Here is a 26,069-nt window from a genome sequence, read left to right as displayed (position 1 = left end):
AACAGCCCAGAAGAGCCTCTATAGAGGATATATCCCTTTCCAGAATTTTTGTCCAGACTTGCAGGCACAGTAGATGTACAGAAACAAGGTTGTTAATATCCAGGATGACACAGTTCAGCCGTGTTGTTGCTCCCAGGTTTATACTGGAAGGGGCTGGTTAGCAGTGAAGTCACTCATAGGTCAGTGCAGCTTAAGAGGCTTTTGATGTAAAATTCTTTCCGTGTTGAAACTGCTCATTCTACAGCAACTATCATTAGTCTCTCATTGAGACTTCTATCGACCAAGTTCTCATAGTTCTTTGGGGCTGAGTTCCATAATATTTGCAGCTCAAAGTCTTCCTTCAATTACCCTAAAAACCTGTGTGTAGCTTTTTGTCTGTGACTTTTTGTAATTCATGAATGATGTTTCTGATTGATTTTTGAGAATAACCAAAGAGTCTGCCCATGTATTTGGAAGGATGAATGACCAGGACCCATTGTGTTCCTGGTGAAGGAGGGCTGGCTGGATCAGTGGTGAATTCTGCTGGGCTTTTCCAAGGAGCAGTTTGTAGATAGTCAACCCTCAAATAACCAGAATGTGTGATGAAGCAGATTTTTCTCCCTGCATTTAACTGTCAGAGGGCAGGGATGAGAACAACAACAAAATAAGCCCCAGCATTTATCCAGGAGTTGCTCAGGAATTCTCTGTAAGAATTAACAGCAAGGGTGCTCTTACAGGGTCTGCACCTGTACGTTCTCATCATCCTCAGAATCATCTGATACTAAAGTCCAGGAAGACCAGAATGTTCGATTAAGTGAGAAAAGGGATATAGGTTTGATCAGTTTCCTTTTTTTTTTTTTTTTTTGATCAGTTTCCTAACACCGATCAGAAGAGGACTTCTCTGGTTAATACTCTGTGAACTGGAAATGCAGACTCCTCACTATCTCCTTCTTGGAGTTTGGAAGGTTCTCTTTTAGAGGTTAAACTAGAAGCCCTGGTTGTGTAAGTTCATTTGAAAGTGAAGAAGATAAGCATTGAGAGAGGTGTGTGTGTGGGAGGGTTATGGGTTCCACATATGTAGGCAACGAGAGATGCTTGAGTCGAAGAGTGAGACAATATGATCTCATTTTTTGCCCCTCCTACGTCCAGAGCCACTGTTCTCATGTAGGATTTGAGCCCTAATTCTGTACAGAGGATGGGAACATAAGGGAACATTTGCTTAAACTTCTCATGCAAAAGAACCATTATTTCGCTGTGAGAACTCCAAAGATGACTTGGATTTTTTTAAAAATGTATAATTTCTAGGAGAGGAGAAAGCAGAGATTCCTATTGTCAGCAAGTCACATTAAGAGTGTATAAGGAAGGGAGCAAACCTTTTAGTATTATTTGGAAGCGCGTGTACGTGGGTGCAGTGCCTCGACGTTCTCATGTAGTTTTTTGCATCTTGAAATCTCCTGGAATCTATAACCCATGAGCGTTGGTAGGGAAGTTATTTCTGCTAATGTCTCTCTGCCTGTGTTCCAAGCCCGAGAAACTGATCGCTTAGACCAGAAGGTGTTGGGTGGAGAACATTGCTTTTTATTTTTATTTCATTTTTTCTTTTTAAAAGTATCTTAGAACAAACATATCCAGATTCTCCAAGTGACATTCTGAGTCCAGGATTGGAACTGACCAAACCCCAGGCACAGCCATGTCATCACATCTGTGCTGAGCCTCTAGCGGAGGCCAGGAGCACCTGTCGATGGGCCAAATGCATCTTTGATCATCGAGGCAAAAACATCAGTCAGCCACTCGATAGTCCCTGATTTTGCTTAATTAATTTCTTTGGGATGCTCTAGTGCTAATCCTCGGTTCTGCATTTATAATACTTGGATAAATTGAGCAATTTTGAAGAGTGCTAACATGTTCTTAAAGTGAATTATTTTTATGACAAACGTATATCTGTTAGAAGATGCCTTGAATCCAGCAAATGTCCCAAGTACACTGGGGTTCTCCAAAGCTCATCGTCACTGCTCTTAAATAAAAGCGTCGCCCTGCTTTGATTTAAATCAGAGCTGAACCACAAGAACAGCGTCCTCAGTCTTTGCCACATCCTTTGCTTTTCTCTCTCTCTCTCTCTCTCTCTCTCTCTCTCTCTTAACCTAAATATTAAGACCTAATTTGTCTTCAGGAAAGTAGAAACTTTAAGACTTTGACACAGGGGATCGATCATACATGCTCTAGATGATGAAAATGTAGAAAGGGTGACTTTCTTTGGCAAGGGGGAAAGATTGTCTAAAGTGGGATGTGGCTGTTTTTTTTTTTTTTTAAAGATTCTATTTATTTATTCATGAGAGACACACACAGAGAGAGGCAGAGACACAGGCAGAGGGAGAAGCAGCCTCCCTGAAGGAGCCTGATGCAGGATTTGATCCCAGGGCCCCAGGATCACCATCTGAGCCAAAGGCAGATACTCAACCGCTGAGCCACCCAGGTGCCCCGGCTGTTGTTGTTGTTGTTTTTTGCAGTTAATACAGTCTCGTGAAACAATTATTGCAAGAGGATAGTATTAGGTTGTACATGACAGTTCAGTAAAGGGCCAAGACGAGTTAGTGGTGGCAGATTCCTGAACGGGAAGTAAGGGCCACAAGGACGTTTTGGGGTGTGTATCTGATGTTTGGTGGCTGTTGGTACGTTGGCCCTCTCTTCCGTCACGTGCTGTTGTGGACCTCTTGGAGGACATAGGTGTGCACAGTAGCCGGACACAAATGAATAAAGCATCCGTCTTCCACTTGATCACCATTTTACAGTTCTTCTGTTCATTCATTCAGTGCACGTGGGGGATAATAAATAGGTTTAAAATATAAGGCATTGGGAGAGTTTTGAAATCACTCTCTATTTTTGCAACAGTTTTCTTAGAAGTAACTGTACTCAACACGAGCACCAAGATATTTTAAATGTGCTCCACTTACTGTAGTTCGTCCACAAGACCGGCTCAATTTTAAATAGACTTTTGGTGGAAAATGAGAGGCCTGGTGTGTGCCACTCTATCCTAACGCCATGATATTTTTGCTTCCTGTTAAAAAGAACTTTATTAGAAGTTGTTTAAGTTTAGATGAAACCCCGCATTTGGTACCATAATCACCATATGTAGCAAAAGGTGCAAAAATGTGAGGGAAACATATGCATGTGGAGACTGTAAAACCATAAAAGGGACAGTGTACCTTCACGATGTGAGAGGCAGCTGAAATCCCCCACAGGTGTCCACCACATGAGCAGGTGATGACATTTGGAAGACTGCAGAGTCACTGTTTTTTTATAGATTCCTTGCAAAGTGAATATATTATCATACCAGATTATGTAAAAATGTTGATGCCTTGCATTTGCATTTCCTAAACCGGGGAAGAGTGTTGCTGAGAGAAAGGAAGGAAGGCGGCGCAGCTGAGGTGCCCACAGGACGGAGAAGCCCCGAGGAGTGCATTTCCTTGTATAGCCCACTGCCCAAGCAAGGCGGCACTTTGTGCTCCTCGACAATCTCTGAAGATGTCACAAGTGACCAGTAAACTCCTAAACTCCTACAGTTTGCAACTGTTCTGTATTGGGTACGACCCAAACACAAACACAAGCTAATGTCCATATAATCCAGCAGAATCTTGACCTTTCTGGGAGCCACCCCATTTTGACATATGTTCAATTTCAAAAAAAGGAACAGGTTTATAATACTATGAGCCATTTGCAAATTATCAGCTCCAAAATGCTCTGTTACAAGATTTTAACACTGACTGTATACTCCTAAAGAGTACCCGAGATCAGCTAACCAGGATCATTTTCTGTCGTACTCTTTTAAAAAAAAGACCTCTAAGGTGGTTTCAGTAGATTTATTCCAGGAGGAGAGAAAGCTGACTTTGCCAGGAGTGCTGATGTTGGGGATGGTTTTCTTTGGCGACTTAACCATCCAGAAATGATTGAAGAACTAATACTTTATTACATGAAGTGGTGTAGGAAAGACAAGTTTCCCTGGGAGGACCATGACTTCTGTCCCTCTCCAGGCCATCATTAGAGCTGTGAAGGAAGGCTGGACGGAGGAGGGTCCTTAAGATCCGTGGCCTGATGAGAAATCTTTCGATTTCTATTGATCCTCACCACTGGTGAAGAGAGGCATGTCCCAATGATAGGAAACGAGGTGGGGAGACTGAGCCACCTATGGACAGGCCATGGGACCACCAGTGGGGGCTTTGGTGGGCCAGGGGAGCCGAAGCAGTGGTCCTACTGGAGAGGGGTTTGGAGGGACAGGAGCTAGGGGGCCACGAGGAAGGGCTCCGTACCTCTCCGTGGGTGGACCCAGGGCTGCAGGGCTGATGTGTTGGAGGTGGCCCAGACCGGGTGCAGCCAGGCCAGGAAGGTGCACAGCTGGTTAGCGTGGTGTCAGGAAGTGCCCAAAGCTGCAGCAGGGCCAGGATGCTGAGCACAGCTGTGCAGATTTCCCGGTCCTCAGGGTCCCTCGGGAATCCTTCTGAGAGGAAGAGATGGTGTCGCAGCCCACACCTGACCCCACCCGGGCCTCCTTCCTCCCCCCCCCCCATGGTGTCCGCTCAGTGTGTATGCCCATGCGGGACAGGGACAAGGACAGGGACACCAATGCTGGTGATGCTCAGGCCGGGTGGCATTCAATGAGGCCCGAGAAAGAAGGGCACTGGTTTGAACCAACTGCTGGTTGCCCCTGGCGGAAAAGAGCAGTGTCCAGACTTTTAATTAGAAGAGCTAAAATGTGAATTTTCTTTGACCAAACCGTATTTTATCTTGCAGTTGCAGTTTTTTTTTTCTAATGTTTCCACTGGGTGGTGCTGCGGGAATTCCTACCTTGTGCCTTGGATCTACCCTTCCCAGAAAGACGCCTCTCAAGCATAATAGGAGGAAGTCCTGATTTAGAAAGATTTTACAGTTTCAACACAATAGAAGGGTTTTGGAGGATGCTCTGGCAGGAAATGTTTTAGTTTCTGGATGTGGAAAATCCACCATCATTTTGTATCATGTAGAAATTTTCTTACTATGCTGGGTATAGACTTTTTGGCCCTCACCAGCTTATTATTCAGCCCAGAAAAGCTTTCAAGTTTATCTGAAAGATGATGGTTTCGTTCTAGTGGAAGCAGTACATAAGATTTCCTTTATTTTTGATTTTTGTGAAACTATCATAACAAAGTGAGCAAACAAACATTTCCTGATGGTAAGATGACCAGAGATTTAAAAAATATCTCCATTAAGGTTTTATTCGAAGCTGAAGGCATTGTTCCATTCCTGTTTTAAGAGACCGTTTGTACAGTGCATCGACCAAAAGGAAGGACGACTTGGATTTTTTAAATTTCAAAATAATCATACAGAGTCTTTCACTTTGATAGCGCTCGTGTATGGAGGGGGATGCACGTTTTATAGGTAAAGAAGTTGGAATGGAGAGAAGTTGACATCCCTGCCTGAGATCGTGCAGCCTCCACAGCTGCGATGGAATTTATGTTCCCATTTCCAACTTATGCGGGGGATTGAGTTTTTAAAATATGAACAGTACAAACGTTGAGATAAAAGATTTTCCGTGTAAAGGCCTATGAAGTAGAAGAATTGAGGATAGTATGGGAGGAAAAATACCCACTGGGAATCAGGGAGCTCATGAAGTGGGAGCTCCCATGTGAGGACGGTTGGCAAGATTTTAAGTGAGTTGTACTGAACTCAAGACAGCGCTGTGTTTCGGCGCTCTTGTCAGGGTCCTCCACAAAATCCCAAATGTGGTTTTCTTGGAACCTGAAACAGGGCTTCCCCAAAGGTGCTTGTTTTTAAAGGAATAAGTTTGAGCTCCATCGGTGCCCCACAATCTACTGTTGTGCAGTTTTACAGGGGTTCCCGGCCTGTCCCTGCTCTCAGGTCTGGTGTTCCTGTGAAACTGTGGGGAGGCGCGCGTGTGGGTTTTGCACCCTGTGTCTGGTGCCAGGCGAGAGCCCTCACATTTCTCTTCTTGACTTTCATCCTCTCGTTCTGCGGTGACAGAAGGGACAGCTCCTCCTGTCTTGTCTTTCATAATCAAGGGCCAGTCTCGGTTCTTTAGCGTTGAATGAACCTGGAGCGTGTCTAAACCAACATACAGATGTTTTTAAAAGGGAAATTGGTTTAAAAAAGAAATGATGGTGGCATGGGTTCAAAGTGTCTGTCTTAAAACAGAGCCAATTGGAATAACTGGAGTCACAGATGAGGCAAAGTCAGCAATGGGCAGGGAAATTTCCTGATTCGATTCGTAGTGGGAATGTGGCCTCTGCACCAAGTAGGAGGCCTCTCTCTCAGCAGCAGCGAGGTGGGCATACAAGACATGAAGCCTCTGCTGGAGGAACTATGTGTGGTGATTAAGGACCTGGCCTTTGGAGCCAGATGGCCTTGGATAGGAGTCTCTGTGTGTCCCTGTTACTCCTGTGGCCACGAAGATCTTATTTCACCTTTTGAAGTCATGACTTCCCCATGGAGTATTAAATTTAGATGTATGCAGAGCACTGAGCACAATGCCAGGTACATAATAAATGCTCATCAACTGTTGGCATTAAAAAAGAAAAGCTGCTGTTTAAAGAAGTAACAGATTTGGGGGGGGGGTGCGATATTAGCCCTTTTCTTGAGAATTCCATGGAATCTCAGTACTGCTGGTCAGGGAGGCTATACCTCACAATTCCTTTACAATAGGGCCCTGGGGATGTGAGTGTGTGTGCACGCCCATGTGTGTGTCTATTCTATGTATGTGATTATATGCTTAAGTTGACTCTATGAGGTTGTATTTCGCTGCTTTTGACCCATGAAAACAATTTCATATAGTTCAACCTAATGGTGATAACTGTTAAGAGATACAATTTGAGGGATGCTGGGGTGGCTAGGGGTTGAGTGTCTGCCTTCGGCTAGGGGCTTGACCCCGGGGTCCCGGGATCGAGTCCTACATCAGGCTCCCCGCGGGGAGCCTGCTTCTCCCTCTGCCTGTGTCTCTGCCTCTCTCTGTGTGTCTCTCATGAATAAATTAAAAAAAAAAGTAAGACATATAATTTGAAACAGTGTCATAATGAAAGAGGTTATAATGAGGTATGAGTGTAGCTTCTTTCCATACGTTATTTGTCAAAAGCTCACGAGGTAAACTTCATCAGGGAGCCTTGGGCCCCTGGTAATCCAGTTGATCTAACTTGTGTGTACAGTACCATTAAATAGTCTTGATTTTCATCGGGGATTTACTGGTGGCTTTCTCCCATCTAATGAATCGTGCTTCTAGTTCCATATGCTTTTGATCCAAATGGCTACTGTCGAAGGAGAATTTGCTTAGTGTTTTTTTCCCTGTTGAAGTCATAGGGTTAATTATTCTGGGGAGGAAACAAAAGCCTCCATGAGTTTTCTTGGGCCGTAAGAATAGCAGTGTTCTTCCAGAACGCAGAGCTTGGCCGTCGTGGTGAGGGTTAAAACAGAGCTGACACACAAAGCAAAATGAAACCAGAGCTGCAATCACAAAGTGGGACAGATGTAGGAGGCCAGGTTTCCTGTGGCCCATTTTCCACCTTCCTGCCTGCAACCTGCAGAAGAGGAAGCTGACTGTTAGCAAGTATGAGAGCTGGAGGAGGACGTGCTTCGGGCCAGAATCAAGACATGCGCACAAAACAGGGGCACCAGAAACAATTGCAAAGAAAGTGAATGGTGGGGGTTTAGTACAGAAATGTCTGGAAGGGAGCCACCCCTCTGTTTAAAGAAAAGACAATGTCAGGAGAGCCTGTGCTTCCCCAGGGGGACCTGGGGACCGTCTCAGGTTGTAGGAGCTTCTGATTTTGATAGCCCTGCTCATCTTTAAAGACGTGGTCTGCTTTTTAAATACAATTGGTTACCTGAAAAGATGTTCCCTGCAGTGCCCAGGATTTCTAAATTGGTTTTCCTGGGCATGTTGATATATGAGGGAGGTGGATGTGGTTAACCGAGTGGCTATGATGAACCTCTTCTGGGCCTCTTCTGGGGAAGGCTGGGTGACCAGTTGATTGCTTTGATCTAGCAGGTTTGTGTTCCCTTTACTGCCCAATAAAATCGTGTGTGATGTTTTTCAAAGAAGAGATGAAATGGAGATGTGTATGTTTGAGACCACGGAGCACATCCTCTGTTTGTGTGGCTACCTGACAAGCCATGTGGGGCAAGGCAGGGATCACGCGGGTCAGAAGACACTGGACAAGTGGACAAGTCCATCTTTCTCCTGAGATAAAAAGAACAATAAGGTCATTCTATGTTTGGGGCTCACCAGCACATTATAGAAGAGTCTCACCCACCTTAAGGGTAAAGAAGTTGAGATTCAAAGAAATTGAGAGTCACTACACACCTTTTGGGAGAGCACCTGTTGCCTGCCTGCCAGGTGCCTTGTTGGAATTGCTGGGTGACCCCGTGTGATGATGCTAACACTAAGCAGCTGCACTGGTGGGAGCCTTGTCAAGGCTCCGTAGAAGGCGTGGATGAAGGCAACAGTAAGCCTTGCTGAAGGCTCGTATTGGCCAGGGCGCTGTGCTGAGCTTTTCCCAGACACCCTCCCACTCAAGTGGACTTGCCTCTTTGAGGTACAGAGAAATAAGTGTGTGCTCCTGGGCCAAACAATTGTTTATTAACCCTCTGGATTGATTGGTTATGGTTTCCTTGTCAGGCCCCAAGAGAACAAACTCTGTACCAGGACCAGTAGGAAATTTGGGGACGTTGCCAATTTAGGGGGCACAGAGGTGCCGGGAGGGAGGCAGCCTAGAGGGATAATAGGCCCCTTTCCATTTCAATGCAGGTCTGTCTGAAAATGTGGGGTGTGATGGGGCAGGGCTGTATAATGGTGGGGTGGGGTGGGAAAGGGCTTATAGATGTGGGATGAAGTAGAGTGGCTCAAACATGCTATCCCAGACAGAGGGAATGTAGCCATCCATTTACTTTTCCAAAGCAGATTCACCCGTGGAAAAGTCACCGATGAACCAATCAAGTTGCCTCTAGTTTACCCCGACCCCCAGTGTCTTTGCTCAGATGGAAGAGTTATTTGTAAAGCTGTACTTGCAGAAGAACATCGCCCACTTATTATAAAGAGTAACTAAGTAGACTGAGCAATGGCTGCTTTCCCGCTGCCTGTTCACCCTGCCCTTTAAACATGGACAATCCGTAGACACTCGCAGAGTGAATGCGAATACAAACCATTGTTAATAAGTAAAAAGCGCTTTGAGGGACTTGGCCTCACAGATTGGCTTTTTTTTTTTCTTACATGTGGCAGTTGATGATAACTAAAATGTCTTTTGGAAATAAATTTAGGGATGCCTGGGTGGTTCAGTGGGTCCCTCATCAGGCTCCCCGCAGGGGGTCTGCTTCTCCCTCTGCCTCTGTCTGTGTGTCTCTCATGAATAAATAAATAAGATCTTTAAAATTTTTTTTAAAGTAAACTTAATCTTTATTCCACCTCATAAAAATAGTAAGACTTCAAGGTTCTCCTTGTTCACTTGATGCCTTAAAGGTATGCTGTGCAGAGTTACTGCTGGTCTCAAAGAACCCAAATTGTTGTTTTCCAATTCCTAGACTTAAGTAGTCAGGTTTGGTTTTCTATAATGAAGTGGCTTCTGCCCTTTGTCCCGGGCACTGGTAACATAATGGGGTATAGACGCCTAGTAGGTGCTGCTCTATCAGGAGCAGGGGAGAAGGAGAGAACTCCGGTGGTCACCAGGGTGTTAACAGCCATCCCCTTGCCTCTAGCGTCCAAGTGCTAGCACGAGACACCCCTCCGCGAGCACCTGCTTTGCCTCTTACCTGGGTCCTTTTCTCCTTTCCGGGGGGCCCTCTAATGTCTGGCTAAAACGGGTTTTTGAAGCTGGCCACTTTCTTTGGTTCCCACCATCGCTAAGCTTTAGGGAAAAAATCAAATAATTCCGTCCCCTGCGAGTCCCGCCGCAGCCAGGACCCCGCGGAGAGAAGGGTCGGGCTGCCAGCAGCAGAACCACAGCGGCCCTCCCCGCTCCCGCCTTCTCCGAGGGGCAGCGAGCCGCCCGCGGCGGCCCGTGTGCGCGGCCGCGGCCCGAGGTCTGGCGCCACCGCGTGGCGGACGGGAGGGTTGCCCGCTCCCCAGGAGGCGCCCAGGCCGCGGCGGGAGCGCGGGAAGGACCGGCCCGGGCGCGTCTGGGTTTTGTGGGGCTTGAGGCCTGAGCAGTTTGGAGAGACCCTCTGTGTGCCACCCCCTCCAAATCAGAAATCCCAGATCACCAGGACCCCAGGCGGCCGAGAGATGGCCCTGGAGCACCCGCTTAACGCTGTTGATGGGCTGCGCGTTGGCCTTGGGGCGCGGGATCCAGGTGCCCTGTGCGCGGGCAGGTGGGGGTAGAGCTAGGTCCTCTGTCAGCCCGGCTGGAGGCCTGGTGGAGCTTAAGGGAGCGCATGACCCCTGCTCCTGGGTGACCTCTGATATTCAGGTTCAAGTGCGGGGGTGGGGGGGAGGCTGGGGGGTGGGGGAGGGGGGCCTCTGGGGCGGCTGCAGGTGCATTTCCTTTCCGCCCCGGGCCCCCAGCCCCCCAGCCGGATTCTTGCTTTGGCTTTCGGGGTAGCTCCCTTGCCTACTGTGGGGACATCTGCCTGTCTCCTCTGGCCCCTTTGAAATCTTACCCACCCTTTAGTTAGGAGGCCAAACGCTCAGGCTCACCCCTCTAGAAAGCCTCCTCTAAGGAGCCTGATCCTAATTCTGGTGCATGCCCCAGGCGGTATCACAGCAGTTTCAGCACAGGCTGTGGCATGTGCTAACCTCAGTTTTATTCATTCATTTATTCATTCATTCATTCATTCATTCATTCACGGGACCAATGTTCGTTGGCTGTCTGGGGTGACTTGTCACTCAGCTAAGCTGGGGGTATGTCAGCAAGCAAAACCGAGGTTGGCACTCACTGAGCCAGCCTTTGGGACCAGTACCTCTCAAGCCATAAGTGGAAAGGACTGGTTTTTAAGATTTCCGAGACACTGTGGACTGATAATTTGGGAAGTGCAAGAAAAACAACGAACAAAGACAACGAAATATCAGCCCAATTTTTAATTATTGATTCTTACGTGTGTGAAATGACATTTCAGTAAATACAATTAGAGTAAGTGTAATGAGAAAAATAATTTTAAAAAATGGTATAGTCAGTGAAAGTGCACACAAAGGCCATTGATATAGAAGATCATTATTAATACTGGTAACTTTTTGCCATGTAGTAATTTTAACCAAATAAAACGGTTGTAAGTGAACTGGAGATCCCCTGTGTTAAATGCCTAGAAGCACACTTTAAACAAACACTGTATTTATCAACACTTCACTTTTAATGGAGAAAGAGTTTGTTTCTCACTGACTAATGAATTTAATCTCGGTTGGATACAATAATGCTGCTTGCAGGAGATGATGTATATAAACTATTTCTGTGTTTTGTTTCAATTACTCTGAAGAGAAGCCAGTCTCACAGAAGTGTGCTGATGGCACTAGGAAAGAGATCTTTGAAACCCATTTCCACAAACTCGTATTAATTTTTTTCACTTTCACCTAAAAACAAGTATTGCTGCATCTGAATATCCGTCTTCACTCCTTGGTTAGTTGCCAGTTCCCACAATTGTTCCTAAAAAGTCATAGTTAAAACTTTTAATGAAATCAGTGAATTCTAGGTTTTTGTAGACTTTTGGGTTACTGTGGAAAAACCTTGAATATCACCCATTTTCGCATGGCCCTACTTCACGATTCTAACCAGTGAACAGCTTGTGCCAATAAGATGAGCCCACACTGATCACATATGTGGATATAGTGATCATGACAAGTTGCAGTAGAAGTCTCTATACACTTATCCTCAATTTCTGTACTCCTCTTATCGCGGGGTGGTGACCAACAGTTAGCACTGGTGTGTTGACTGCACACAGAGTACACTGTTTGGGGCTGGGGGTGGGGCTGGGGCTGCTCTTCCTTCCACAACTGGTCCTCAATTTTCTCATCTACAAAGTGGAGGTGATAAATGTATTGAACTCATAGAGATGTTGGAATTAAATGAGACAATACAGGGAAAGTGCCTTGATATATGGTGAGGGCTTAATAAAGGTAGCCACTGTGTGCAGAGAAGACAAAGTAAGACTGTTCTTAGAATTAGAAAAGACAGATGAATGAGTGAGTGACTAATGCTGTGAGGCAGGCCATGATAAATGCTGAAGAGATTCCTGGCATGACCGTGTTCACACCCATGTGTGCGTGTGAGTTGCTTTCATGGGGGAGGATCTGGGTGGCCTTTTGGTCTTCTCGGCCCTGCCCATCATGCTTATGGTTTGAGCTACTAGATTTGGTATCAGGATGATTACTGCATCTTACTGCTCTTGCCTGCTTGTGAGTGTTGGTCCTTCCCAACCCTGGGGAGGGAGTAGCTTTCACTTCTTTTTGCAAGGTGTTCGTTAGACACCCCCCCCCCCATTGGCCAGAGGAAGTATGCCCCAGGTGAGCTAGTGTGCTGGAGATTGGTGCCTAGTGCCTGGACTTGAGGGGGGAGGTTGAGATGCTGAAGTCGTGCCCCGTGGCCAGGTGGCTGCCAAGTAGGTGGAGGAGGGCACCGGGGTAATGAGGGGGCTCACTGTGTCCAGCCTGTAGCATCCTCCTCTGTGCGGCTCCGTCTAGACTCAAGAGTCAATCTAGGGTGGTATCTGCCTTCTTTAAAAACAGGCAAGTTGAAGACACAGAATGAGGGTGGAAAGTAATGTACTTCGGTGTCCCTCCCCGTCCGGCCCAGAAGACAGGCCCTCTCCCTGTGGGCCACCTCCGCCCCCCACCTCAACTCTGCATCCGTTGCCCTGACCTGCCTGGGGGAGGGTACCTGTGTGGGCTCTGTCACGTGCGGTCGTGAGCATGTTGTCACAGATGTCCCTTGGGTCGTCGCTTTAGAACACTTCTCTTTTTCTGATCCAATGGCTTTCATCTACGTGGCTCCCTGCCCTACACCCTCCAGGAGCACGAAACAGTGGGGCGGAATTGGCCCCAAGGGAGGTGTGGGCACCTGTGGGCTCACAGCAGCTTGCAGCCCTCAGGCTAAGCATTTTGAACCAGTGTTTCTTAAGTTAGAATCAGTAAATATACGCCCAGGGATCTGAGTTCTCTCAGAATTACCAAAAAAAAAAAAAAAAAAGTGCCCTTTCATTTATGATGATAGTCTAAAAAAACAAATATAAGCATTATTTCAAATCACTTTATAAACAGTCACCAAACAGCTGAAAATTCTTCCCGGATTCCACTGACTTCACTGGGGTCATTGCCTAATGAACAAAAAACCAAGGTGTTACAATATCTAAATGAGGCCTTTGAGGGACACCTCGTGGCTCAGTGGTTGAGCATCTATCTGCCTTGGGCTCAGGGAATGAGCCCAGAGTCCCAGGATCTAGTCCTGCATGGGGCTCCCTGAAGGGAGCCTGCTTCTCCCTCTCTGTCGTCTCTGCCTCACTCTCCGTGTCTCTCATGAATAAATAAATAAAATATTTAAAAAATAAAAAACATAAACAAATAAACGATGCCTTTGAGCGAGGTGAAAGCCAGATAACCTGACAGCATGCTCTACAAAGAAGTTTCTTTGTTGCTTAAAAAATAATGGTAAAGGTTCAAATACCACTGTGTAGCAGGTGTAGTTCCAGTGCATTATCAGTAATGGGAACAATCCTTACAACAGCCTTGTAAGAGAGGTCCTTTATGGTCACCATCCCCATTTGACTTCTGAGGAGTATGGGGTACAGAAAGGCTAACGAACATACCCAAAATCCCACAGCCAGAGGACCAGCCCTTGCCTTGGGACCCAGAGAGGCTGGCCCTGGCCTGCCCTTACTGCCTGTAATCTTCCAGAACAGAAGGGCTCCTCTCTCACTGCTGCGAGTTGTAGAGAATGATGAGCTGGGCACAGCCCCTGGACTTTCTGATTTTAGGCAAGCTGCTTTACAATTCTGTGAATTATGGGTACACAAGGTAGCCCTTGTCTGTAGACATGCAAATCCCAGGGCGGGGCTCCCATGGCTGCCCTGGGCCCGCAGGTGGGCTCCTTGCGGAATTTCCCATCTGTAAATGCTTCTGTCATTTGGATATTTTGAAATTAGTGTAGAAGGCCTGCCTCGTTCCCTCCTTGCTTAGTGGGTTAAATAAAATCTTTACCGCATCTTCGTTTTGAGGTCTGTGTGAGAGCAATGACTTTGCCTGTTTTGGAAATGGGGTTTTATTATTTTTTTTTAATTTTTAAAGATTTTATTTATTTATTCACGAGAATACACAGAGAGGAGATAGAGGCAGAGACCCAGGCAGAGGGAGAAGCAGGCTCCATGGAGGGAGCCCGACGTGGGACTCGATCCTGGGTCTCCAGGATCACGCCCTGGGCTGAAGTCGGCGCTAAACTGCTGGGCCACCGGGGCTGCCCAAGGAAATGGGGTTTTAACAGGGAATCTTTGTCCCCTTGATGATCCTGTGCTCATGCACCCCCTCCCCAGGCTCCCCCTGCTGCCCGGCTCCCTAGGTTTCTCCCTAGTGCTGTGCTCCTGACAGTCCTGTGGTGGGGGCCTCTGGCCTGTCCTCTGCCCCCAGAACGCGAGCTCCTTATGGACAGAGGCCATGTCTCTTCACTGGTGTCTCCCAAATACCCCCCCATGGTGTCTTGGCATAAAGTGGACACTCAAAAAAAAAAAAAAAGTTGAAACAAGTGGGGAGAGAACGGAATCTTTATAGGGCCTAGTGCTGTAAACACATCTTACTCAAAAGGGCTTACACGGCTCAGTCATTGCCACCCCCTCGCCGTGGATGCGGACATCGTCCAACAAGATGTGTCATGTGTAAAATCATCAATTTGAATGGGACACGAGAGGAATCTAACTCACAAACTTCATTTTTTCACTATATAAGAATCTCAAACCTTGAGAAGTTTATATCCAGTTGTATTTATGTTGAAGGGTGAACACTGTAAAAATTTTTAATGAAAATGGTTTGTCGACACGGGGCACCTATTTTTTTTCCTCTCACTCCTTTAAAAGGAAGCATGGGTGTTATTCAAATTGGACAAACTGTTTTAAATATCGAATGAAACTCCAGTGTGGTGAGATCTGGGCTGTAAATGACAAAGGAGGAGGGGAGCTGGGACAACCAGCAGGTGGCCTTGTTCTCTGGAGTGGCCTGGAGGTGGGTCTGGCCAGGGTGTGACTGTCCTCTTTGGCTTGCTCCAGGAGAGACTGCGCAGGTGGCGGGACGGAGGGTGTTTCATGCTGAGGGGCGCCTCTTCTTGTAAGAGCGATGATGCCTTCAGAAGGGGACCGATCCTCCTAAATGTAAAAGTGCAGAGGTTGATTTTTGCATTAAAAAATGGCATTACGAAACCGGATAAAACTGTATACGTTCAAAATAAGGTCTGGGCGGGGGGAAGGGGAAAGAGAAGCATTTTCTATTTAAAAGTTTGATTTGGGGAATCTTTTTAAAAGATTTGTAGCAATTTCTTTCACGTATTCTTTGTGTTTTAAACAGGGAATTGTGGGGAAGTGGCCTCAGGAGGTTAGGCTGATGAAATATTTTTAACTCAAAGCAAGTCTCCATTTGCATAAAAGCATGTCAAACGTAAATCTCGGGTATCAAAACTTTCTTGAACTTTTTGCTTAATATGAGCCACGGCCTGGTGTCTGAATTACCCATGTTCCTTATAATGGTAGCCAGATGTGTTGGACTTCATCGCACCTGCATTTTAACACCTAACATTTCATTAAAGATTCTAGGTGTCAAAGAATTAAGAAAAGAATTCATTTTAAGGCTTTTTCCTGGTGATAGACATAGTCATTTGGAGGAATTGGCGAATGTGTTTGGTATTGGTCATCGTTGGAAGGGCACGCTTCCCAGTCATGACGTTAGAATGTTTTCCAGCGACCCAGAGGGGGAAGATTTGCAGCAGGCAGAGAGGTGATAGAATGTGAAGCATAATTGTATGTGGAGACAACTGTGTAAATGATGATTAACTGCATTTAATCATAATTAAAATAAATTAAGATTGGAACTAAAAGAAGCACAGTGAGTGCCCTTGAATGGAGAGAACCAGAGCTGTGACGTCAGCTGGTGGCCTCCGTTGCCCACATGTACTCATGCATTTTAATCACCTGGAGGGCTGTGGTCCGAGGCGTGGGCGGGTCTGCAGCCCCGTTGCCCCCCCCCCCCCCCGCTGCATCCCAGAATTAGCTCTGCCCAGTGCAGAAGGGGGTGACGAGTTTGTAAGTGTGACTGTAAACTCCCAGGGCGAGGTCTCTGGGACTCGCCTCTGGGGAGCGTGTAGCTGGGATTTACAACAGTGGAGATTCGTGTGCTCTACAACCGTGGAAACGGGAAGACCAGTGAGGGTGAAGGAGTGGCCAGCAGAGCTGGGGAATGGGAGAGTGAGGACCCAGCACAGGGTTTGCTGTGCTTTAGGCAGGGGGGCTTGATCCCCTGGTCCCCTCCCCCAGAGTGGTGACAGTCACACTTCTTAAGGAATTCTCTGGTCCCCAGTGGTAGCATGACTGTGACACTTCGATGTGGGAGTCGTGAGGGGGAAGGAGGGGAACGTTCCAGGGTCCACCCAGCTGGGGGCTAGGGTGTAGCTCTGTGATTCCCAGTTCACAGCTCTGTGCCTTCCTTTGGCTGAGTTTCTCTATCCCAGAAATCTGGGGGACTCCTGAGGCAGGTCCCCACCACCACCATTGGTGCCTCTGCCCTTTTGCATCTCCCTTGTCTTTCCTTCTCTCCTTCCTTCCTGCCACCTTTCTCTTAGCCCATGGCCATAGCACCCAGGTTGTCCCTTGGCCTGCTGGTGGCCCTCGAAGTAAAGATCTGGTCGGCCACTCACGCAACACTCCCCACACGTTACATCGTGCAACATGTGTTTTCATGCCTGGATGTGCCTCATGATTGTGAATGTAAGCCCTACGGTGTAAAGATATTGGCACCCCCCAAAAGAGAGAATTTTTTAAAGCAAATACATTGGACATTGTCCTAGTCAACTTTTGTTGCAAGGGTGCCACTTCACAAACTGCCCACGAGTCGTTGGCATACCAGACACGTTTCTTGTGGTGGGCTTCAGGGACGCTGCCTGCCTTACACTGTGGGGTCCAGGCTTTGGGTTGAGTTCACATTGGCTCCACATGTCTCATTTTGGGGCAGCAGCCTCCCAGCGGTGACAGGGGCACAAGAGGAAAAGTGCAAGCATGTGGAGCCTCTTAGACCTTGGCTCAGAATCAGCACCGTTATCGCTTCTACGGAACGTTGCATTGGCTGAATGAATCAGGTGGTCAAGCCCAGATTTCTGTGGGGTGGGAAGAAAGCACTGCACCCCCTCTGTGCACTGCTGCCTGGACACGTGAACCGGAGAAGGGGTGGAAGACTGAGGGCATCTCATCCTCTGAAGTCATGGCCAGAGAACATGGTTCCAAGTCTTGGGGTTGGAGCGCCATGAACTGGGATCCCAGGAAGCACGAGAGGGTCCAGGGAGGCCTGGTTGGTAGAAGCAGGAAGTGTGAAGCACATTCAAATACACAAATAGGTTTCTGTCATCCCGTGTGGAACATGACAGTTTGAGTTGGTTCACGTGCAGGTGGCTGACCGCTTTGTCCAGCAGTCCCTTCCCTCCAGGCCTCCAAACCCACTGGCAGCTTTCTGTCCTTTGTGAGGGTTTTTTGTATTTGTTTTTTTTTTTTTTAGATTTTATTTACTCATGAGACAGAGAGAGGCAGACACACAGGCAGAGGGAGAAGCAGGCTCCACGCAGCGAGAGCGATGCGGGACTTGGTCCCAGGACCCCGGGGTCACGCCCTGAGCCAGAGGCAGACGCTCAACCACTGAGCCACCCGGGCGCCCCAGCCTTCCGTCCTCCGGAGCAGGTTCCCCTGAGCATCTGCTTAAAGTTTCAAAGATGTGTTCAAGCTGACTGTCTGAAGCATTGGCCAAAAAAACACCAAAAAATTTGAGACAACTGTTAGCAATTGTTAGTGCCAATGACGAGAAGCAAGTCTGTGGCTCATCCACAAATAATCGGAAGGGTGGTTCATATTAAGAAGCAGGCCTGCGAGCCGCGGCCTGTCCCCGCGGGCGCCAAGGCTCAGGGGAGGCAGGGCCCTTTGCATCTACCAGCGAAGTGAGGGACTGTCTTACAGCCCCGAGGGCCATCGTGGCGAAGATCGAAAGAGCTATAAATAAACTGCCTTATGGGTTTTTGGAGAACATTCCTAATCTGCTTTCCTTTAATAAATAGCCCATGGTTGCTTAGAGAAATAATAAAAATGTGTGCTTTTGGCTAAACAAGTGAAGAGGAGTAAGTACGTGGATGCTTGTCGGACGGCTGGGTGTGTTCACATCGTCTCCCGTGTGGGAGGAAAACAGCCTGTCAGTCCCAGAGCTGCCCCTTGTAAGAAGAGTGCCTGAGAGGTGGTGAGGCATTGACACAAATATTGGTACAAGGGGGTCGTCCAAGTAAGTTACTCTGGCTCCCAGCTGTCCGGGAGTCCTGCACCTAGATCTCTGCACCTCGCCTCCAGGGTGTCCTGTTGTTGTCGTTGGTGGGGGAGCCTTGGTTCTCTCTGGCTCACCCCCACTCACAGCTTGCCCCTGAAGCTTGCTCCAGCCAGAAGAAGCCAGTCTTCCACCCTCTGGTCATCCCCGACCTCCTCAACCCAGCGCTGGGATCTCATGCCCCTCCTGCCCCGAGTAAAGGCCAGGGCACGTCATGTGTCCAACCGTGACGGGTGACCTGAGGTGAAGCTTTCGACACCAACCCAACCGCCTACTCTTTCCTAATGTGATGGATGTTCTTTTTTTTCCCCTTAGTTGACAAGATTTATTTTTATTTTTTAAATTTTATTTCAGTTCCACTGTAGTTAACATGCGGTGTTATATTAGTTTTAGGTGTACAGTACAGTGATTCAGCAGTTGCGTGCATCACTCAATGCGGATCATGCTAAGTGCCCTCCTTAGTCCCCTTCGCCTACTAATTTAATGACTGTTGATAAAATAGGTGTGTTAGTAGTAGTAGATGAATCAGTACCCATTGGGGGCACCTGGGTGGCTCAGTGGTTGAGCATCTGCCTGCAGCTCAGGGCGTGATCCTGGGGTCCTGGGATTGAGTCCCGCATCAGGCAGGGAGCCTGCTTCTCCCTCCACCTGTGTCTGTGCCTCTCTGCCTCTCTGTGTGTGTGTGTGTGTGTGTGTGTGTCTCATGAATAAATAAATAAAATCTTAAGAAAAAAAAAAGAATCAGTACCCATTGCTGTGGAAGTCCTCAAATGCCTGAAGATAAGGAACTGCCTGGGGGAGGGGGAGAAATCTCTTAAAGAAGGCTCCATGAGAACTGGGCGTTTGCCAGGCTCCAGGGCTAGGGAACAGCATTTAGACAGAAGGAAGAGCACTTACAAAGCCCACACCAGAGACAAAGGAAAAGAGAGTATCTCCTAATTGTCTCACAGCAGGGAAAAGTGCTTTTTCCCATATAAGCAGATGTGGCTGTGGGTTCGACCTGCAGCAGGACAAATGTCCAGGGAAGCGAAGGGGCTTGTCAGGTGGCAGTGGCGGCCCTTCAGTTCACAAACCTTTGTCAGCTGGGCCCCTACGACCTTTGGGTGCTGTGCTTGGTTTCAAAGTCCTGGGAGGACACAGAGCAATGTCGACAGACACCCTTCCCTGGGCCTCACGTAGTCATGCTGACCAAGGGACCCCTGCTGCCCCGATGCGCCCAGCGTGGGCTCCAGCGTTGAGGGCCAAGGAGTTGGTGGGATGCGTGGGCACAGGCACCGGGGTTGGGAGGCGGCTGGTCCTCAAGTGTGTCCTGGTGCCCTGGGGCGGGGTGGGGGGGCACTCCGGGGCTCACGGGCTTCCCTGTATCTCAGCATCGTGGCTGTTGACAAAGATGCCTCCAGAAGGCCCCTGAGTCGGAGGGGCCTGCGGGGTGGAGGCGAAAGCGACTGCTGGGCTCAGAGTGGGGGGGGGGGCGGGGGTCCCCGCGCCGCCTGTGCTGATGCCCTGGCCTCCTTCCCCCAGGTATGGAGAGTGCAATCACACTGTGGCAGTTCCTGTTGCAGTTGCTACTGGACCAGAAACACGAGCACCTGATCTGCTGGACCTCCAACGATGGTGAATTCAAGCTCCTCAAAGCAGAAGAAGTGGCCAAACTGTGGGGCCTCCGGAAGAACAAAACGAACATGAACTACGATAAGCTGAGCAGAGCCCTTCGATACTATTATGACAAGGTAAAGCCTCGATCCTCCGGGAGCCGGTCTGGGGTGGGGGCGCCACCCGCACATCTCCCCGACCAGAGCAGATAGTCGTGGACCGTGAAGCAACGTAGGAACGTCAGATGGAGGCAATTTATGCAGGTTTTCCTGGTGGAGGGAAAGCCATGCTGTAGGGATTTTTTTTTTTCCCTGGAAGCCCTTTGGGTGTTCCTATGGGTAAAATTTTGTTCCCTTCGCGTGTTCCCTTATAACTGCTGCAGACCTTGGCTAACAGCAGAAATTAGTGTTAGGGAAGCTCTAGGGCCTCCCTCATCCTTACTTGCTGGAGCGACAGGACAAATGTTATGATCCAGGAAGTCTGTGCAACCCAACTGGTTCGTAGATCACTCAGAGGTCTCTCCTGGGAATGAGGTGGCTTGGGCAAGTCACTCAACAGCGCAGGGCCTCGCGGGGCGTCCTCATCTCTACAAGTGGCGGGGGGATCCCAGTAGTACCATGTCGTTGGGATGGTGACAAAGGTCGTGATGAAGATGAAATGTGTCCAGTACTTAGAACGATGCTTGTAGCCACCCCGGAGGTTTGTCCCTCTGTGGGAAACTTCCCTAATTAAAAGAAAAGTGGTTTTTCCTTTTTAAGTCACCGAGAGGAGTCCATGTGCTTTGTTAAGTGGTAATGCGGCACAGTTGCCAAGCAAGGACAGTTGGGGTGAGTTTTAATGCCTTTCTGGAAAAGCAGTTAACGTGCCTGCTAGGGCAAAATCATTGCTGTTTAGAGGTAATCATTTTGGGCCCGTGATTTTGGCCGTCTCCGTGTGGATCTGTTGTTGCTGTGTAGCTAGCCTCTTGGACATAGAGACCTGGAGCGCCAATAGGAGTAAGCTTTTGTTCTGGGTTTGCTGTTCATATTGAAAGGTGAATTAAAAGCTGATTTAAATATTAGTTCCCGATCTATGTTTAGTGCCTGCCTTTGTGCCAACCTCTTTGGAATTCAAGACAGAGGGATTACACATTTCAGGAAGTGGAGACATCATTAATTATAAAGTGTTCCTTTATGTGATCGTAATTACATATGATTATGTCATTGAAATGTTAAAGGTAATTTCCTTTACTGTAGCAATTCATTAGTCCTGGCTTAATGCAGAGTCCTATGAAGAAGCAAAAAACACTTCTTGCAAATTGCAGTGCGAGAGACTTGCAGATGGTTTATTGTCTTGCATTCTCCCTCCAGGTTCTAAGTTACACAATGGGAATAGGGGGGGGAGGGCTCCGAAGGAAAACAGTCCTCTTGCCTGTTGGCAGGTTGCCTAAAAGCCTGGCTTTGAGACTAAAGAAAAAAAAAAGTAAAAAAATAAAAAAATAAAGAAAAAAAAAGTCATTGTTTTTAAATCAAGGCGTCAAAGATAAGGAGCCCGCCTGAGATCTGTGACTCGGTTCGACCTCTTCCTGTGACCTGGGTGTGGGCACTGAGGATCCTGTGTGTTCAGCGCGAAGGGAGATGGGCTGCAACTGGCTCCCCTTGCTGTGTAGTCCGCACCTGCCCGCCCTTGGGCAGACTTCCTACGTTTCTAGCCTGGCAGTGCCCTCAGGCCCCCGGCAGCACTGCCCGGCAGGCCTGCGGCATGAGGACGGGGGCTTGGAGGAGCCAGCTGCCCGCACCTGCAGCCCCGAGGCCCGCCTGCGTCCCGCCGCAGGACACACAGACTTTCTAGATCTTAGCGTCCGACCTGTCACTCCAGTAACTAACGCCGAGGGAGGCCCTCGAGCCTCCCACCACTAGTTTCTGCTCTTAGTCAAGGCCCTGCCTTCTGGGCCGTTCGAGCCCCTTGCTCCCTGAACGCTTGGGTTCCGGGTAGGCGGCCGGGCAGCGCCACGGTGGCACTTGGGACCCGCGAAGCCGTGCTGCACCCCCGCCCGGCCCCGCCCCGGGTCCCCGTGGCCAGGTGGCCTCCTCGCCCACTTGGCCCTTTCCTCCCCGCCGGCGCGGAGCTTGGGGTTTGGCCACATGACCTCTGAGCGGCCAGCGGTGCCCACAGTGAGGGCAGGAGCAGCTCCTGTCCGGCAGGTCGCGCGGGCTGGGCCACCAGGGGAAGATGCTTCCTGTCCGTCCTTCCACGTGTCCACAGTACACTCACATGTACACAGTACACGTGTGCATGGACACGCTGTGCATGTGTGTACTCCACGTACACACACCCTACATGTGTGCAGTGTACACACACCTGTGCACAATGTACATGTATACAGTATACGTGCACATATACACACTATATGTGTGTGCATAACACATACAGGCAGCCAGTATGCATGTGTGTGCACACAGTATATGTGAGCCTGTATGTAGTGTGCATGCACACACAGTACACCCATGTGTACACAGTATACATGTGAGTATATGCCATATATATGTGTGTGTGCACGGGACACGTGTGTACACAATATATGTGGGCGTGCCCATGATACTTGTGCACACAGGCATTTGACTCTTCCTTATGAAATACTCTCAGGTGATGAGTAAGTTTGATCATTAGACTCTGGATAGAGTTTCAAATTCAAAGGGAGGAAGGGAGAGGGGCAGAGGATGAAGGAGAGTCTAGGGAGGGGAAGAAGGAAAGGCGGGAGGGGAGGAGGGGAGGAAGAAAAATGGCAAAGGCTACAAAAATTATGGTAAATTTTACATTTCACGATAAACATTTTTTTTAACATTGCATTTACTTATTTTTGAGAGAGAGAGAGAGAGAGAGAGAGAAAGCATGCAAACAGGGGGAGGGGCATAGGGAGAGGGAGAGAGGGAATCCTAAGCAGACTCCCTGCTAAGTGTAGAGCCCAAAGTGGGGCTTGATCCCGCCACTCTGAGATTGTGACCTGAGCTGAAATCCAGAGTCATGTGCTTCAGTGATGGAGCCCTCATGATGAACACTTCTTTCAACTGTGCCAGTGTAACCCTGTGACTGCGTGTATACATCGAACCATAAGAAGCTGCCATCATCTGACCATTTTGACCCATAAAAATGACAGCTCATATGGTTTGGTCTCTAACCTGAGAGGCAGATAGAGGAGTCTGTGAATGTGAAGCTCCTGGCCATGTGGACACTCTTTGATGCACCCCATCCTGCTCCATAGGCGGTCCTCACAGCCCCCTGGTTCTCGGTGTGACCCTCTCTACCTTCCAGAGTTCTCCTCAGCCCCCTCTTCCACCCTCCCTCCTGTCCATCTGTCCAACCCCCGTGTCTCCCATCCTCTAAGGACACTGATCCAGAGCCTGCATGTGGCATAGATGTGGTGACTCCCTACCTGGACAGCTCATTCTTCTCTCCCATTGGCTTTTCTGTCCAGTGCTCACCATCATCTCTTCACTCTTGGCTGAAACTGCACGTCCTTGGTGTGTCCTGATAAGGAAGTTTTCCTGCCAGAGTAGACAAGCATGAGAATATAATTTTTGTTGTTGTTGTAGTATGTTATATTTTTAACTCATTCCAGAATATTAGACATGGGCAGAGGGGAAAAAAATTGGAAAACGTGTGCAGTACTTTGTAGAAGGCATCAGAACAGAATAGTGTATAGGCTAATTGTATCTGCTTGGGGCTGAGACATTTTAATCATCATTCCTCCAAAAATCTACCCCCCCAGCCCCCACCCATCATCATAGCAAGTTGGTTAACAGCATGAACTCTAGGCTACACTTCTGGGTTTTAATCCAGCTCCATGACTGTGAGTGCTTTGCCCCATCCTTCTTGGTCTCGGCTTCCTTCCTAAAATGGGTATAACAGTAGAGCCTGCACCATGGGGCGGTGGTGGGGGTTAGCTGAGTTCACACATGGTCAGTTCTGAGAACAGTGCTCAAAATACAGTAGGTGCTATGAAGTATTAGCCAGAGGCTTGACTCAGATGATATTTTCCTCATCACCAATTTGAAAAATTCAGACAGCTTTGAAGAAGGAAATTGGGACCTGTGTGCCACCTTCCCACACAAGGACACCCAGAAGTGGGGTGAAGTCAGATGCTGGGTTTAACAGCTCCCCTCACATATGAGCTGCTGGGAGTGCTTTGCCATCATGTGTTTCAGTGACGGAGAATGGGTGACTGCAGGTTCTTTACCCAGCTGCCTATCTTAATATATGTAGGCTGTTTGGAAACTCAATGACTAAGGTGCTTTCATATTTAAATGATGCTTCCTTGCTCCTCTGAGGGGCACCCTTCTCTGTGTGCCCCCACCTGGAGCAGGTGTCAGACCTCCCTGCACCCCCTGAGCAGCCAGCCAGCCAGGGCTTTGCACTCAGTGCTCTCTGGACTGGAGTCCAGGGTCCCTCAGCCTCTGAGTGTCTGCACCGCCATGGGGAAGGGAAGCATGGTAAAAGCACCTTCCCTCTTCAGGGGGTGGGTGAGGATTACATGTGAGCATGTGTTTGGGGTGCTCAGCATGGTGCCAGGCACCTGTTAAGGACACACGCAGTGCTCGTCCCTTCTATTAGCTGTGTCTGTGCAGCTCCCTGCATTGCGCTGCAGTGGCCTGTTTATGTAGCCCCACAAAACTGTCTTCACTGTGGTCTTCTGGTTCACCCACTTTTGTTGCTCTGGCACCTAGGAGTCTCTCACTTGACAAATGTGAAATGAAAGCCATTGGGTAGCATAATGAAGTGGACACTCCCCAAATACAAATCACTTTTATAATGAAAGGTGACATTAGATGATGCTAAACTTGGAATCAAAATCTCATTGCCTGGTATAGTATTAGTGACTGAGGGCTGTCACAACCACAAAGTGTGTGGCTTAGAGCAACAGAAATGCATCATCTCACAGATGTGGAGGCCAGAAGTCTGAGCCCGATGTGTCAGCAGGGCCATGCTCCCTCTGAGACTCTGGGTAGATCCTTCCTGGCCTCCTCCGAGCCTCTGGTGGGGGTTGTTCATCCTTGGTGTCCTTCACCTTCCACCTGCATTGCTCCAGTCTCTGCCTGTATTGTCACATGATGCTCCTCCTCTGTATCTCTGTGTCAGAATTTCCCTCCTCTGAGGACACATCCAGTTCCACTGGATTAGGGACCACCCTGATAACCTCCTCTGGACTCAGTTATGTCTGGGGTATGGGGTGGGAGGTTAGGACTTCAACATTCCTGTTTGGGGGACATATTTCGATTTGTCATATGTGCCTCTGTTTCAGATACTGCTAGGCTTTCATTTAGATTTTCAAAACTACAAAGGGAGATCCTTGGAGATGATGGCTTATTGCCACACTTTCTGGAGGAAAACTGTGTGACATGGACAGCAGCTAGACTCCGTAGCGGGTGTGAAGCTAGATTTTATGACAGGTCCATCATGAAGGGCCTGCCACGTGCCAGGCACGGTGCTAGGTCCCTGGGGTGGAAGCAAAGATGAAGAAGTTGAGTTTGGCCTTGGAAGGAGTCGTCAGGGTCTTTGGGCATTCAGTGGCTCCCCACTCTGGAAGGGCGAGCGACTCTAATAGAGGACCTGGGTGAGAAGAAAAGCCCACCTTGATAGCTCTGATTCTGGCTTAGCGGTGGCCTTGGTAGGAGACCTCTGGCGTTCCTTCCCCTGCTGTGTTTCTGGGGATTGCCATCACACATGCCTTTAGGGAAGGCTTGGAGGGTCAAGGGTTTGCACTGAAATGCTGGCAAAGACCTGCTTCCCCTGCTGACAGCTTTTGAGAGGGCTGCTGGGCAAACCCAGGTAGGATTCCAAGAAAGGAGTGCTGCTCAGGCCAGGACGCAGCATGTTTCATTCCTTGGGCATAGACTGAAGGTCCCGGGTCAGCTTGGAAACATGCAGATGGAGGGAGGAGCCGCTGTCTGAGCCCAGAAGCACAGAAGGCAGAGCCAGTTCGTGCCTGGACAGTTCAAGATCTTGCTCCCCAGCCAGC

At 48.6% G+C, this 26,069-nt stretch overlaps 1 protein-coding gene across 1 annotated transcript in view; it reads left to right on the top strand.

Annotated features, from left to right (window-relative positions):
• Positions 1 to 26,069, top strand: part of ELK3 (ETS transcription factor ELK3) — a 66,887-nt gene that overhangs the window by 7,592 nt on the left and 33,226 nt on the right. The window contains 1 exon segment of the mRNA XM_055336487.1: positions 20,003 to 20,211. Within this exon segment, the coding sequence (XP_055192462.1) occupies positions 20,005 to 20,211 (207 nt within the window). The 5' untranslated portion in view covers positions 20,003 to 20,004.

This window comes from Nyctereutes procyonoides, unplaced genomic scaffold, assembly GCF_905146905.1.
Source record: "Nyctereutes procyonoides isolate TBG_1078 unplaced genomic scaffold, NYPRO_anot_genome, whole genome shotgun sequence".
In the NCBI taxonomy this organism is placed as follows: domain Eukaryota; kingdom Metazoa; phylum Chordata; class Mammalia; order Carnivora; family Canidae; genus Nyctereutes; species Nyctereutes procyonoides.
This window is presented reverse-complemented; position numbering and strand designations above follow the sequence as displayed.